The sequence below is a fragment of the Lagopus leucura genome, unplaced genomic scaffold, assembly GCF_019238085.1.
Source record: "Lagopus leucura isolate 7727_CA_CO unplaced genomic scaffold, USGS_WTPT01 Super-Scaffold_100001, whole genome shotgun sequence".
NCBI lineage: Eukaryota > Metazoa > Chordata > Aves > Galliformes > Phasianidae > Lagopus > Lagopus leucura.
In genome coordinates, this window is record NW_024962262.1 from 68,829,190 (window position 1) to 68,842,084 (window position 12,895).

Here is a 12,895-nt window from a genome sequence, read left to right on the forward strand (position 1 = left end):
GCATTAATACCAAGGTGGACTCCTGGTGGATGCCTCCACTTGAACATAGAACTGTTTACCACAACCCCCTGCTGTGACCATCCAGTCAATTATTTATCTACTGAATAGTCCAGCCTTCAAATCCACGTCTCTCAAATGTGGAGATAAGGATGTGATGTGGGACCATATCAAAGGCTTTGCAGAAGTCCAGGTAAACATCATCTGGTGCTCTTCCTTTGTCCACTAGTGCTGTCACCCCATTGTAGTAGGTCATCAGATTGGTCAACCTGCCCTTGGTGAAGCTGTGCTGGCTGTGTTTGATCACCTCCTTCTCTTGCCTGTGCTTTAACATAGCTTCCAGGAGAATCTACTGCAGTATCTTCCCAGGCACAGAGGTGAGGTAGTAGTTTCCTGGATCTTTCTTCCTACCCTTTTAAAATATGGGAGTGAAGTTTCCCTTTTTTTAAGTCACCGGGGATTTCACCTGATAGCTGTGATGGAGAGTGACTTAGCAAGTACATCAGCCAGTTCCTTTGGTACACTGCCATGCATGTCAATCAGACCCCGGAGACTTGTACACATGCAGTTTTATCACAGTCTTGAACTTTTTGCTTCCCATGGGAGTGGTTTTGCTCCCATAGCCTGCGCCTAGAGGTACAGCAATGTGAGAGATGTGGGAAGGTTGACTGCCAGCAAAGGCCAAGGCAAAGAATTGGAGTACCTCATCCTTCTCCATGTCTGTTGTTGCTCATCCTCTGGACTAAGTTCCAGAGTCTGTTAGTGCTGAAGTACAACTTCAGATAATACTGTTAGGGATTGTGGTTCAGCTCCTCAGCTGTCAAAAGAAGGTAAGATCTGGCATTTCTGCATCGATTTTTGAAAGTTCCTTGGGACAGATTTTCTTACTACTTGTTTGTTAGTGCCTGAAGTCATGAAGTTTCTCTCCGAAATGAGATTATCAAAAGCTATCACAAACACATTATGTAAGCTTTAGCAACTTGAAGCATTGATTTCTACAGAAAGGAAGCAGCTGAAATATTAGTCAGATTCATTAGTCAGATTGGTAGTTCCAACTTATTTTGCACAAATTAACAAAAGCAGAATTCTGTTGTTATTAGAACTTAATTGCATTTCTTGACACTGTGAAGTACCTAAATATTGCATTTAATAAGTTTATGAAACTGAAACTGTGATGTAGGTTTTTTTTTTAGTAATTATAACCTACTTTGCATTTTCTTGGTTATTTTGATAAATCAGCCTTACAGAAAACGTGTTTATTTTTTCTAAATTTCAGGTCATCAAGAAAACAACAACTTTTGTTCAGTAAATATAAACATTGGTCCAGGTGACTGTGAATGGTTTGTTGTTCCTGAAAGCTATTGGGGTGTCATGAATGACTTTTGTGAAAAGTAAGTCATGCATACTGTTCCCTGTTTTTTTCAAGTTGCATTTGTCTTTCTCAGACCTAATGGGAGAAGGGCAAGTTATAAGTGAGTTTTTAATGGGTTTTCCACGTAGTTTGAAAAGTCTTTTATAACAAGTCAAAATGTAAAATCTGGAATATTTGCAAGATATAGCATTTGTGCAGTGGGAAGGAGCTTGGATTGCCTTAGGTGCTCAGTGATAACTTTGCTCCCAAAACTTTACATTACTGGATAATCCATCTCAGTCCTTTTGTTTGGCTAGCCTCTTTATCAACAACCTGAAAGTACCATCTACTCTTTCCAAATGGTGATGCTTTTATGGTTACTTTTAGGACCTTTGCAGTTGGGTGATGGAAAAATTGGGGGGTGAGGGAGCTGGTTTTTGTTTTGGTAGGTCTCTTTTTTTTTTTTTTTTTTTGTTGGTTGGTTGGTCTGTTTTTTTAGGAGTAATGAGGTGTTTTTCTGGTATTGTAAGTTGTTAATTTTATTATGATTAATGTACGTGTCATACTTAAGGAATTACACAGCCATTGGTGTTTTGGCATTGTTTCTTGCTGCATCTAATGGGAGAGCTTAGTTTACCTGAACTCCAGGAGGCTTCATAGCATGCTTTGCATATACTTGCAAGTTTGCAGCTTACTTAAAAATGAGGTGCGTTGATTGTTAGGTAGCAGTGGTCCATCTCTATGTCTGTTCCTCCTGTTGCATGTCTGCTTAAAAAAAAAAACAGGCAGTTAGGAGCAGTTGAGTCCCATCTCATTTGATCTTAAGGGACGTTTTTTGTTTTTTTGTTTTGTTTTTTACATTGCCCATTTAAAAACCGACCTAAACTCCTCAGCTTTCTTCAGAACTTTCCCAGCGTTCTGCATATTCTTCTCAGTACCTATTTTCTGCTTGTCTACTGACAACTGCTCTTATTGAATCAACCTTTACAAAGATTACCCTCCTCGGTATTGTAATTCCACTGTCAAAAATGCAATGTCTGTAATGATGATAGGCCTTTTACCCTCATGGCACTGCCCTTTCTGAGACTAAAAGGGAGTCTAAAAATTTCGTAACCTCATAAACTCTACAGAGTGCCAGTCGGAGGCACTGAATGGTCTTTGAAAACTTGCCAGTGGTCTTTCCTGGTGCAATAGAAAATCACTCTAAAATTGGGATGAGGAAGGGAGAAATGTATGTATTTCACAGTACCACATTGGAAGACTCAGGATTTCATTGTTAGGAAGTCCATATGGAGGCTTTTTTTTAATGCTTCTCAGGAGGGGTAGCATTTTCTGTCTGAACATAGCGTAGACCTGTGAATAGCAGTTGAGATGGTGCCAACAAGTTCTTGTGCGGATGAGTTTTGCACGCTCACACTGACAGCATGAGTACATGTTTTGCATTGTTCCAAACTGAAAGCATTCTTAAGAACTGTGTGTAAAATCAGTCACAGGTTAAAAAAAGCATCGTTCTGCACCAGTGTCACGCTAGATCTAGCAAGAATTCCTCTACCTCAGCATTAATAATGCTGGGAAATTGAAAGGAAAATAGAACTTAACTCTATGCCATCATCTCACTTCACATAAGCAGATGGTTGAACATTTTAATGTTGCAGGATATAAAACAGGGAACTGGGATCAGGATTTCTGTAGGTGAAACTTTCCTTCTGACTAGTCCTACTGCGTCAGGGATTAGATGTCAAAAATATAGACAGTGGTGATCACTTTTACAGGTAATGTCATTGAAGTATTGGCTACTAATACATATGCTGATAAATGCTGACAGCTTTATTTTTCCCATTGTTTCAGGAACAATATGAATTTTCTCATGGGATCTTGGTGGCCAAACTTGGAGGATTTGTATGAAGCCAATGTCCCAGTTTATCGATTTATTCAAAGACCAGGGGATTTGGTGTGGATAAATGCTGGCACTGTGCACTGGGTTCAAGCTATCGGCTGGTGCAACAACATTGCTTGGAATGTTGGCCCTCTTACAGGTATAGTTGAATAATGCATTGTAAGGTAATTCTGTGCCGTAGAACCTGCCATTTCTTAATAGTTTACTTCAGTTTTCTGGATTAAAAAATGAATATACAGTATTTTGAAACATTTCTTGTTGAAGCATTAAATAATCCCATTGGTAATAAGAAATGAAAGCAGCAAGAATGCTGTTTTTACATTTCTGCATTTAATGGACTTCTAAAATTTACAGTAGCTTATCAAACACAAGCAGAATAAAATGTTGAGAGGAATTCATGCACTGTGTTTTGTAGGCTGCTTTTTTAACTTTCTCTTCCAAAACTTGTTCTACCCAACAGACTTTACTACAGCATGCATATGAAGACTTGTCTAATCTCCCCTTTTCAGGATAAAACATACGTAATAGCTCCTTAATGAAAGCATCACAAAATGCAAACAGTTGTAAATTTTTTTAAACAAAGGAATGTAAGGTTTACTCCTCTGGTAGTCATTATTTTTGAACCATAATTTAAGAAGGCTTTTAGATGTGAGAATGGAAGAAAAGTTCACAGCTAAAATAAGGAGATTCTATCAAGCATTTGAACAGATTGTACTTCCAAAAAAACCTGTTTTCTTAAATAGTTTAAGGTGTATCTTTATTTCATTATGGTGCAATAAATAGTTTATCTCCATGATTATGTGACTGATACAGAGCTTACGTGTTCAATCACAGTAAATTTTGCAAAACAAGTTTTTTGAAAAGGGTGGGGTGAGTAGGCTGCTTCATCAGAAAGTCTGACTCACTGCACAAGTCTCTCAAGGTGCAGTCTTCATTTTCAAATTACATACTGTAGCATTGTGAAATGATAAAGAATATGCAGACATTGCAAATGCCTGCAAGATACAGACACCTCGAATGTAGATTTTTTTTGTGTCAAAAGCTTGAAAATTATTAAGTAATAGTTTTTGAAAATGCGTACTCTGTTCAGCATAGGAATTGAATAGTTGTCAGCAAGTCCTTGTTTTCACATGTGGTTGTTACTACTGTGATACTTTGTGTTCTTTTAGCATCTGAAATACAATAAATACGTGCTTAAGAATAAATTTTGTAGAATTTAAATATTGCTGGGAATGAGTTATTCAGAAATGCTGTTTAGTCTCACCACAAAGAAGTCTAAATTTTTGATGTAATGAAATCATTTTGAGTTCAGGTGGTACTTATTTGTTACCTAACTACTTCTGTAACTTTCTTTTTATGTAGCCTGTCAATACAAATTGGCAGTGGAACGGTACGAATGGAATAAACTGCAGAGCGTGAAGTCCATAGTACCCATGGTTCATCTTTCATGGAATATGGCTCGAAATATCAAGGTCTCAGATCCAAAGCTTTTTGAAATGATTAAGTAAGTTTTACTTGAGCATTTATTGTTCCCATTTCTTCTTCAAGCATAAAATGAGTAGATCTATAAATAGGATTTTGTAAGGCTTCTGAGAATCAAGCCAAAATGATTTGATAATCTATTCTTCAAAGAAAGAAGCCGTTTGTGGATGTTAAATATGCCACAGACTCCAGCAGTTTACAGAAGCAGACAACATAACTAAACATAAGGCAACAAATCGAGTGAAGTGCTACATTTATAATGATGGTCATTTTTACAGCAAAATTTAAATTAATTTTGCATTTTTAGAACACCTCTTTAGTTAAGGTTCACATACCATCATTTAGCAATCCAATGTGAATGTTTTAAATAAAGACAAATAAGAACTGGAAAGTCATCTTCCCTTTGCTCTTTCTTCAGAACAAAGAATTAATTGATGTGTAAAATGATAATTGAGTATAGTGACATTTCTTAAACACTTATTCCAAAATGCAGAAACATTTCAGACTCAAAGCATCTTTAGTAATGTTTTTTTAAAGAGTGCAACTTGAAGCAAATATAAATCATCATATCTAGATTGAGGAATAAATGGACATTTCGGCGTACATCCATCATAGGCTTGTCAGAAAGAAAGTGGGAGAATGAGTTCCACAGCAAATGACTCATCATGACAATACTCTGGTGGCAGCTCTCTGTTTTTCTTCAGCCAACCAGAAGAGCTTTTATCTGAGTCTTTTCAACATACTGGATCCACAAGCATTGAGTCCTTTTATGATTTGCCTTGAAATGGGCTTTGAAATATGGATAGGTTAACTTGCAAAAAAGGAGTGAAGAAAATCAGTTTTTCCCCTAGTAGAATTTACTATTGACATCTGAGTGAGATACCATTTTGCAAATAGTATTTTGAGTTTAACTTAGCCTTGAACACCTGTTGCAGAATGAGGGAATAAGTGAGATGGTAACTTTGTAAAGGCACAGAAGTGTTAGAAGTTGAAAATAGTTTTGTCCCTTCAATTAAGCTGTTAGTGATCATCGTCAAGGTGGCAAGTGTTAAAAAGGAAGAAAAGAAACCGATAGTGTACTGCTGGAAATAAGAAAGGAGGGGAAAAGAAGCAGAGGTTGAAAGGAAGCCAAGATGTCCTTTAAGGAAAAAAAAAAAAAGCTAAGCCCTTATTTCATATGTATATTTATCTTCTCTAGTCCTGCAGGCACTGCAAATCTCAGAACAGCTGTAGAATATTTTTTGCAAAATATTATTTTAATAATTTGGCACCCCCATTTTGAATTTGTGCAAAGTCATTTTTTGTCTATGGTTTAGGTTTAGGATTAAAACATAACCGAGCATAGCATCTTTCTCCAAGAGAAATCTTAAAGTGTTGCAAAGGAATGCGGAGAACAGAATGGTTTCCTGTTGTCATCTGGTTTGATAGCAGCTGAGTTTTTCTGTAGTGAGATACCTAAATTGTTAGATGTACTTTAGAAATAAAGTTACTGAGGAGCTGATGTAGACTCTGATCTTGCATACTATTGCATTTTCCAGGCTACTGAAGCCACTTCTGCCTTGTTAGTTGTCTGTCAGTCCCCTGGTTTCATGCTTTGCATGAGGAGAAGACCCAGTGATGATCTCTAAGTTTGTTACATCTAGTAACAGTAATCTGGAACAACTCTTCTTTGTGATCCCTTCTGTAATTGTACAGCTGTAACTAGAAGCAGCTGTCACCAGAATACTGTTTACTGTATGTCTTTAGCCTTGTGTAGATATTTTAAGTGCATAAGCCTTCATGAACCTCCTTACAATTGGTGAGCAGTTGCATAATTTTCCTCTCAAAATGATTGTCTGAAGGAGTGCCGTCTTGCTCTAGATAAAAGAGGCAAAATCTAAAACTTTCTCATGAGATTGTTTTTTAAATTTTATACTAAGAGTAGAATCTTGACTGGAAATGCAGGCAGACAAAATGATTTAAAGTTTGACTGACAGCACAGTGCTCGAGAAAAGAAGAATTAACATCAGAACTTAAATGAGAAGTCATGTGGAAAGGAAGAATTTTAGAGATAGTGGGGACATAGTAAAAAGGCCAAAATAATTAATTCCAAAGTAACAGGAATAGTAAGTTCTTTTACCAAAATAGTTTTATGAGCATAGAAGACCAGGACATGGGAGAAATGATTTTGCACAAAATCATGAAGCAAGATAGAATTCATTTTGATATCGATGGGGAAAATAAATCAGTTGGAGATACAATGAGATCAGTTTTGCATTGCCGTTGGGATGGTCTCCGCACTTACAAAGCTTTACTGGATATCTAAACGTTAAATGGATTTCTCACCACACTGAGAGAATATATCAGAGTGAAGTCTGTTTTAAGATCATCTCTTAAATATCAGGATTTGACTGGACGTGATTTGCTCGTGCTTTGTCATATCTATTAAAACCTCGAGAGAGAATGATGGTCCAGATTTTTTAACTGAATTCCCACTGTGCAAGAATAAAAGCAGGCACACAGTTCTAAAAGCCTACTCAGCTTAAACATTGTGTCTCTACTGCGCACCATTTTGACTTTCATGTTTTAGAAATTTGCGATACGCATTTTCAAGGTGGTACTTCATGTGCTCTCTCTCTCTTTGATAGCATGAAATAGTTAACATTGCCATTACTCAGATCTGAATTTTGTCTAAGGACAAGTAATTCACCTTCTAGCTACTGTTTTTGGCTTTGCTTGCAAATTTTGCAAACATTACAGTGGTGTTGCATGCGGATTACGCTTGGAGCAGTTCTTTCTTCACAGCTGTAACACTCAGAAGTGCTTTGAAAATAACACTTTGAAAACTCTTGGAAGTAAGGAATGGAACACAGTGGTTGCAAGTGGGTAGATGGCCTTCTAGCTGTTATCTGACATACCCAAAGACTGTTCCAGATGACAGCAGAAAAGAACATTACAGTGATAGCTTTTAAGTTTATTTTGAATCAGATTAGATTGCACGAAAGAACGCTATACCAAAGTTGATTAACTTGTAATAAGCATTTCTACATTAGCCTAACATTCAAGTGAATTAATGTGTGATCTGCCACATATGGTTGATCGTTTGTGATATCATGAGACATCATGAGTTCCATTAACATCAAACTAGAAAAGTGCGGAGGAGTTGCAACTAACTGAGCTGTTTGGTTTCATTGAAAATGAGTATATGAAAATACATTTAATCTAAAAGCAAACTTTCAGTTTTGCATTATTATTATGAGGGTTTTAATGACACCGTAGACTTGTTTTTGGTGAAAATGAATGATCTGAGTGTAAAAAATCAGGAGGACAGTATTGCAGTTTAAGCTTGAAATTCTGTTAACTGCTTGGTAGCACATGAAACAAATATTTAAGAGAAGTGCAGAGCATATATATGACATTTTTAAGGTTTTAAAATGGGAGAAAGATCAAATTGAAAACATTTTGACAGAACTCTTGAGTACTTTGTTTTCTGTCCAGAGTTTATTCTTCCCCTTACATTTTTCAGTCTTCATTCTGCATCTAATGAACATGTAATGTAACCACCCTGTGGAGGAGAAAATTAAAGGCTGCACAGACAGTGGCTCAAATAAATAAGATAGCTAAGAACTAAAAATAATTGTAAATAACATTGCAACTTAGAGATCTGGTGACCTATTTTAAAGATTAAAAGTTTGCTGTTTTCTTTTTTAACCTTAGTAGAAGCATGACAGGAAATAGTTTCTTTTAAATTGTCCAATTCTTCTCTTCATAAAATGTGTTAATTTATTTTTTTTTCCTATTAAGGGACTGACTTTCGTTACATTACTGAAATGTGCAGAACTGAAATAAATGTACACAGAGGTTCATAATGATGTGATCTAACTCGTACATAAGTCATGCTTATGCTCAGTGATTCTTAATAGACAAGTCTTTCTAAAGTCCTAGAGGAAGAAGCTCGAGCTCCAGGGTGGTGAATGAAATTCAGGCTGTTTGCATTTTTCTGGACAGTGTAATACTGAATTGAATATAGAGCTGATTGCCACTGCAGTCTTCTGATCCTGATTTTGGTTGCAGGTATTGCTTGTTAAGAACTCTCAAACAGTGTCAGACACTGAGGGAAGCTCTGATTGCTGCAGGAAAAGAAATTGTCTGGCATGGGCGAGCAAGGGATGAGCCAGCTCATTACTGTAGCATTTGTGAGGTCAGTAAATAAATACATGTTGGGCTTGGGTACTACTGCAATGTTTGTTGAAATTTTGACATATCTTTTGTTGCTGCTATAAACTGCAGCATCTACAGTATGCTGTAAGCACTTGGATGTGACACGGTGCTGTCTTCAAAGAGGTCATCAAGCTATTTTTTTAATACAGGCTATATTATACTGCTGCCTTTTCCACAGTACATAGAAATTGTTATTCACGAGGTCAGTTTTCCATTCTCAGTTGTTCTAAGAAGTTGTTACCCCTTCCTGCATATAATTTGATCTGCTCAGCTTCCTTCTAAAGGTATATCTATCTTCATTCCAGTAATCAACAACAGCTTCAAAAGAGGGAAGAATATAAGTGCATTTTCTTCACAGAAAATGCTTTACTGAAGTTTTTAATTTTACTTTCTATTAGTAGCTTCTTTAAAGTATTGAATAATAGTCTTTGTGAAGCATAAAATAAACTACTTCCCACCTGAAAATCAGTTTAAAATTATTTTCAGATCAAGCCTCTTGGGCAGGATGAATGTGCAACTGAGTAGCAAGGGAACAAATTATGACTTTCTTTTTACAGGTAAATTTGAAAAAGAGGAATTAGGTATAACTGTAATACATACTTGACCTTACTGAGTGACCCCTATTCAGAGTATGAGCCCTGCCTTGTTAACACTGACCAAAAGCGCAGGCACCCTAAGTGTAGTGTTTAGTAATGGTTTTATAATATTTCACCTCAGTGCCTAAGCCTTAGGAGGATGGATTTTCCCTAAACAAATCTATTTTTCCTTTGTATTCTCAGAATAAGACTGTAAGTCTTCAACCTTGAAAGCTGTATTTTCTTTAACTTTTTACAAATGAAATGGTAACAATTGACTTTCTGTTTCCTATCTAACAGGTGGAAGTCTTTGATCTGCTTTTTGTCACTAGTGAGAGCAATTCTCGAAAGACCTATGTTGTACATTGCCAAGACTGTGCACGAAAGATAAGCACGAACCTGGAAAATTTTGTGGTGCTAGAACAGTACAAAATGGAGGACTTGATGCAAGTCTATGATCAATTTACATTAGTAAGTCAAATTAATAAGTGGATGCATAAATACATTATTTGTAAAGCAGTTGTAGGCTGTCTTGGTCCTCCATTGTATGAGTATCGTGAACTTTCTGATTCAAATGGAGGTTTGGGTTATGTGTGATATTTACAGAACAAAACTCTGCAGAGTCAGAATTATGTGAAATAGTACAGTAACTTACTGCAGAACATAACCACTGAGTTTTCAGGAAAAGTATGATGTTACAATTCATAAAGTTGTGGCTTTAAAAATCCAATAGAGATCACCTGGAGACCATAACTGGATCAGATGGAGATGGGAAGAATCAGGACAGTGAAGCTTGGAGAAACTAGCACCAGGTTCAAGAGCATCTCTAATACATTGGTTGTGGTATGAAGTCAGTATAGCAGCAGAGCATCCTATGCACTGAGACCCCTTCCTCCCCCTCCCTTTCCCACCCTCTTCCAAATCAGCACTGTCCTTCTGCTTAGCAAGTGGATGCTCTCAAACAGTTCTGTCTTTGGCTTGGGGCCTCCTTTGCATTTCAATTTAAAGCAAAAAGCCACTTTGCCATTATAGCTTTGTGCTATATATGGCAGCCTCCTGCTTTGAACTGTGTCAGCACAACTGTCCTAACATTTCACCCAGGTTTCGTTGTTTCAGGCAAAGATGGCTTGTTTGTAATCACAATGAAAGCGATGCTGGATTTATTTATGATAAGCCTTGCCTTTCTGTCAAAGGAGACAAACATTGGACAAAGCATTCTGAGAATTTCATGTTGCATTAAATACGGCAGCCCAGAAACAGCTGTGCCTTTTTGATTCATTTCCAGGTGCTGCAGAAAGTGTATGTTTAGACAATTGTTTCATGTTATACAGGCATGATAAGTTGCAACCTTTGAGCTAATGCCTCAAGGTTCACCAGCTGAGGCTGGTGAGAGCACAGGACCTTGTCCTCTGAACTTAGTTCTTTTCATTGGTTCAACAAAGCCTGAGATGGCTGAACTTGTGTTCACTCTTTTAGAAGCCCATTGTTATTACAGCTGGTAAAATACTGCAATTCTGAAGTGGTAATATGTTGCAAGAACAGCATCTAAATAAACACCTATTCTGAGATACACATCTGAGTGCAATGAGCAAGAACATTTTTGTATGGAAAAGAGGGAGGAATGAGGGAGAGTGGGAGGGGTAGGTCTGTGTTTGTATCATTATATAGGTAATTGTGGTAGTGCAACTGTGCCTAGAACAAGGGTTCTCAACCTGTAAACAGCTCTTTGCCCCACCAGAGCCTACACCTGCAGTGCTAAAGAACATTAAAAATTGTTGTGTAGTGAAATTTATGCACAGTATCACTTATAAAAAAGGCTTATAATTTTGATTGAGAGAAGTCATAACCTACAGGAGAGGGGCTGAGGTTTGTGGCACATTGCAGAACAAAGATAACCTCAGATGGCAAAGGTGGTGTAGGACTAACAGGCTCGATGCTTGGGGTAAAGTATCAGGAGTAAATGCAGGAATTACATAGAATTAGTATTGCACAGTTGAGTACTGTAGTGTGATTTGCAGTGTCTTTAAAGACAGGGCAGCTTCTTAAAGGGATTCCTCATCAAGGCAGGACTGATGTGTAGAAAAAGAGAAGAGGAGGTGCCATCAGAAGTTCAATATTTTTGGTGATAATGCCACAAAGAACAGTATTGGGGAATAGATATCTTCTAGACCTGCACTCTTAAGGCACTAATTAATGACAATTGAAAATAAATAAATAAGTAAATAAAAGCTTTGTCCCCATATCAGGGAATCTTGATCCTTTCCACAGATAACCTCAGGGTTATGTGTTAATGTTTATGTAGCGAGGAATTAAAATGCAACCTGCAGGATATTTGGAGAGCTGCAGAGGGATGACCCACCCATTCCCCTGGCTAAACAGGTTGAGAATCCCTGTTTTAGAGTATATAAAGATACACCTACATAAGCCCACATGGAGCTCTTTTCTGCTTCAAGAGGACTTGTTTTGGCAGCTCACGTAGTATCTACTCAGATGTCCCCACAGTGTGATCTAGTGTGCAGTATAGGCAAAATCCTGACACAGAGTAGTTGGATAAGTTGGAAAAAAAAGAAAAAAAAAAAAAGCTGATACCCACTGGACAAAGTCTCAGTGTATAAAAACCATAGTGTTTGACTTCAAACTGTCATGCTCACCATTTGCACAGATTTGGTTAAACAGCTGAATTCTACACCTTTGTAGAAAAGGTAATTTAATGTTTTCTTTTTCAGGCTCCTCCATTGCCATCCTCTTCATCTTGACATTTTTTCATGGACATTAAATGAAAACTTTTCTGATATTCAGGAAGTGACCCAGTTCTGCACCACTGATTTTTGTAGCTATCCTGTAAGGCTGCTGGCTGAAAGCTGTGTCTATGCAACCTTCCAAGTGCGGAGTGTCAACCAACTGGACAGGAGAGAGCACTGCCTCCTACTCCAGAACTCAAAACAAATAAAGCTCATCCAGCTGTACTTCAAAAAAATAATTCCATGTTTTGTATATATCTGACAAAACTGGCAACATTATACAGACTACTGACTTGAAGACCACCTCTTTTGTATTTTCTCTGTTTCTGGGCTGATGAGTTGGTTTCATCCGTTTTTCCCCCTTCAGAATTTCCCTTGGAAAAAGTACTAGCTTAGCTGGTCATTTCTTTGTAAGGTAGTTAGAAATTTTAAGTCTTTCTTTGGGCAACATTTTTTTTTTTTTTTTTTTTTAATGTGAAGAGTTAGGTGATATAAATTTTTTTACTGCTTTTATGTTTTTCTGTCTTGTTTTGAAACCATGACGGTTACACTTTTGGTTCCTAAATAAAATTTAAAACAATTAACAGCCAAGTCACAAAGATAAATGGGTTGCACATAGACTAAGGAATAAACTTCAGATTTGTGATTTTTG

At 37.2% G+C, this 12,895-nt stretch overlaps 1 protein-coding gene across 10 annotated transcripts in view; it reads left to right on the plus strand.

Moving 5' to 3' along the window:
• The window catches only part of KDM6A (lysine demethylase 6A), a 113,737-nt gene extending 101,196 nt beyond the window's left edge, over window positions 1-12,541 (plus strand). For 4 of the 10 annotated variants that reach the window (XM_042868567.1, XM_042868572.1, XM_042868571.1 and 1 more), the window contains 6 exons: window positions 1,274-1,388; window positions 3,197-3,384; window positions 4,608-4,749; window positions 8,781-8,907; window positions 9,803-9,973; window positions 12,229-12,541. In XM_042868567.1, coding sequence (XP_042724501.1) covers window positions 1,274-1,388; window positions 3,197-3,384; window positions 4,608-4,749; window positions 8,781-8,907; window positions 9,803-9,973; window positions 12,229-12,258 — 773 coding nt within the window. In that variant the 3' untranslated portion in view covers window positions 12,259-12,541. Of the gene's footprint in view, window positions 1-1,273; window positions 1,389-3,196; window positions 3,385-4,607; window positions 4,750-8,780; window positions 8,908-9,802 lie in introns of all 10 variants that reach the window. The other 6 variants (XM_042868566.1, XM_042868570.1, XM_042868568.1 and 3 more) reach the window with 3 other exon arrangements.
• The last annotated feature ends 354 nt before the right edge of the window (window positions 12,542-12,895 follow it).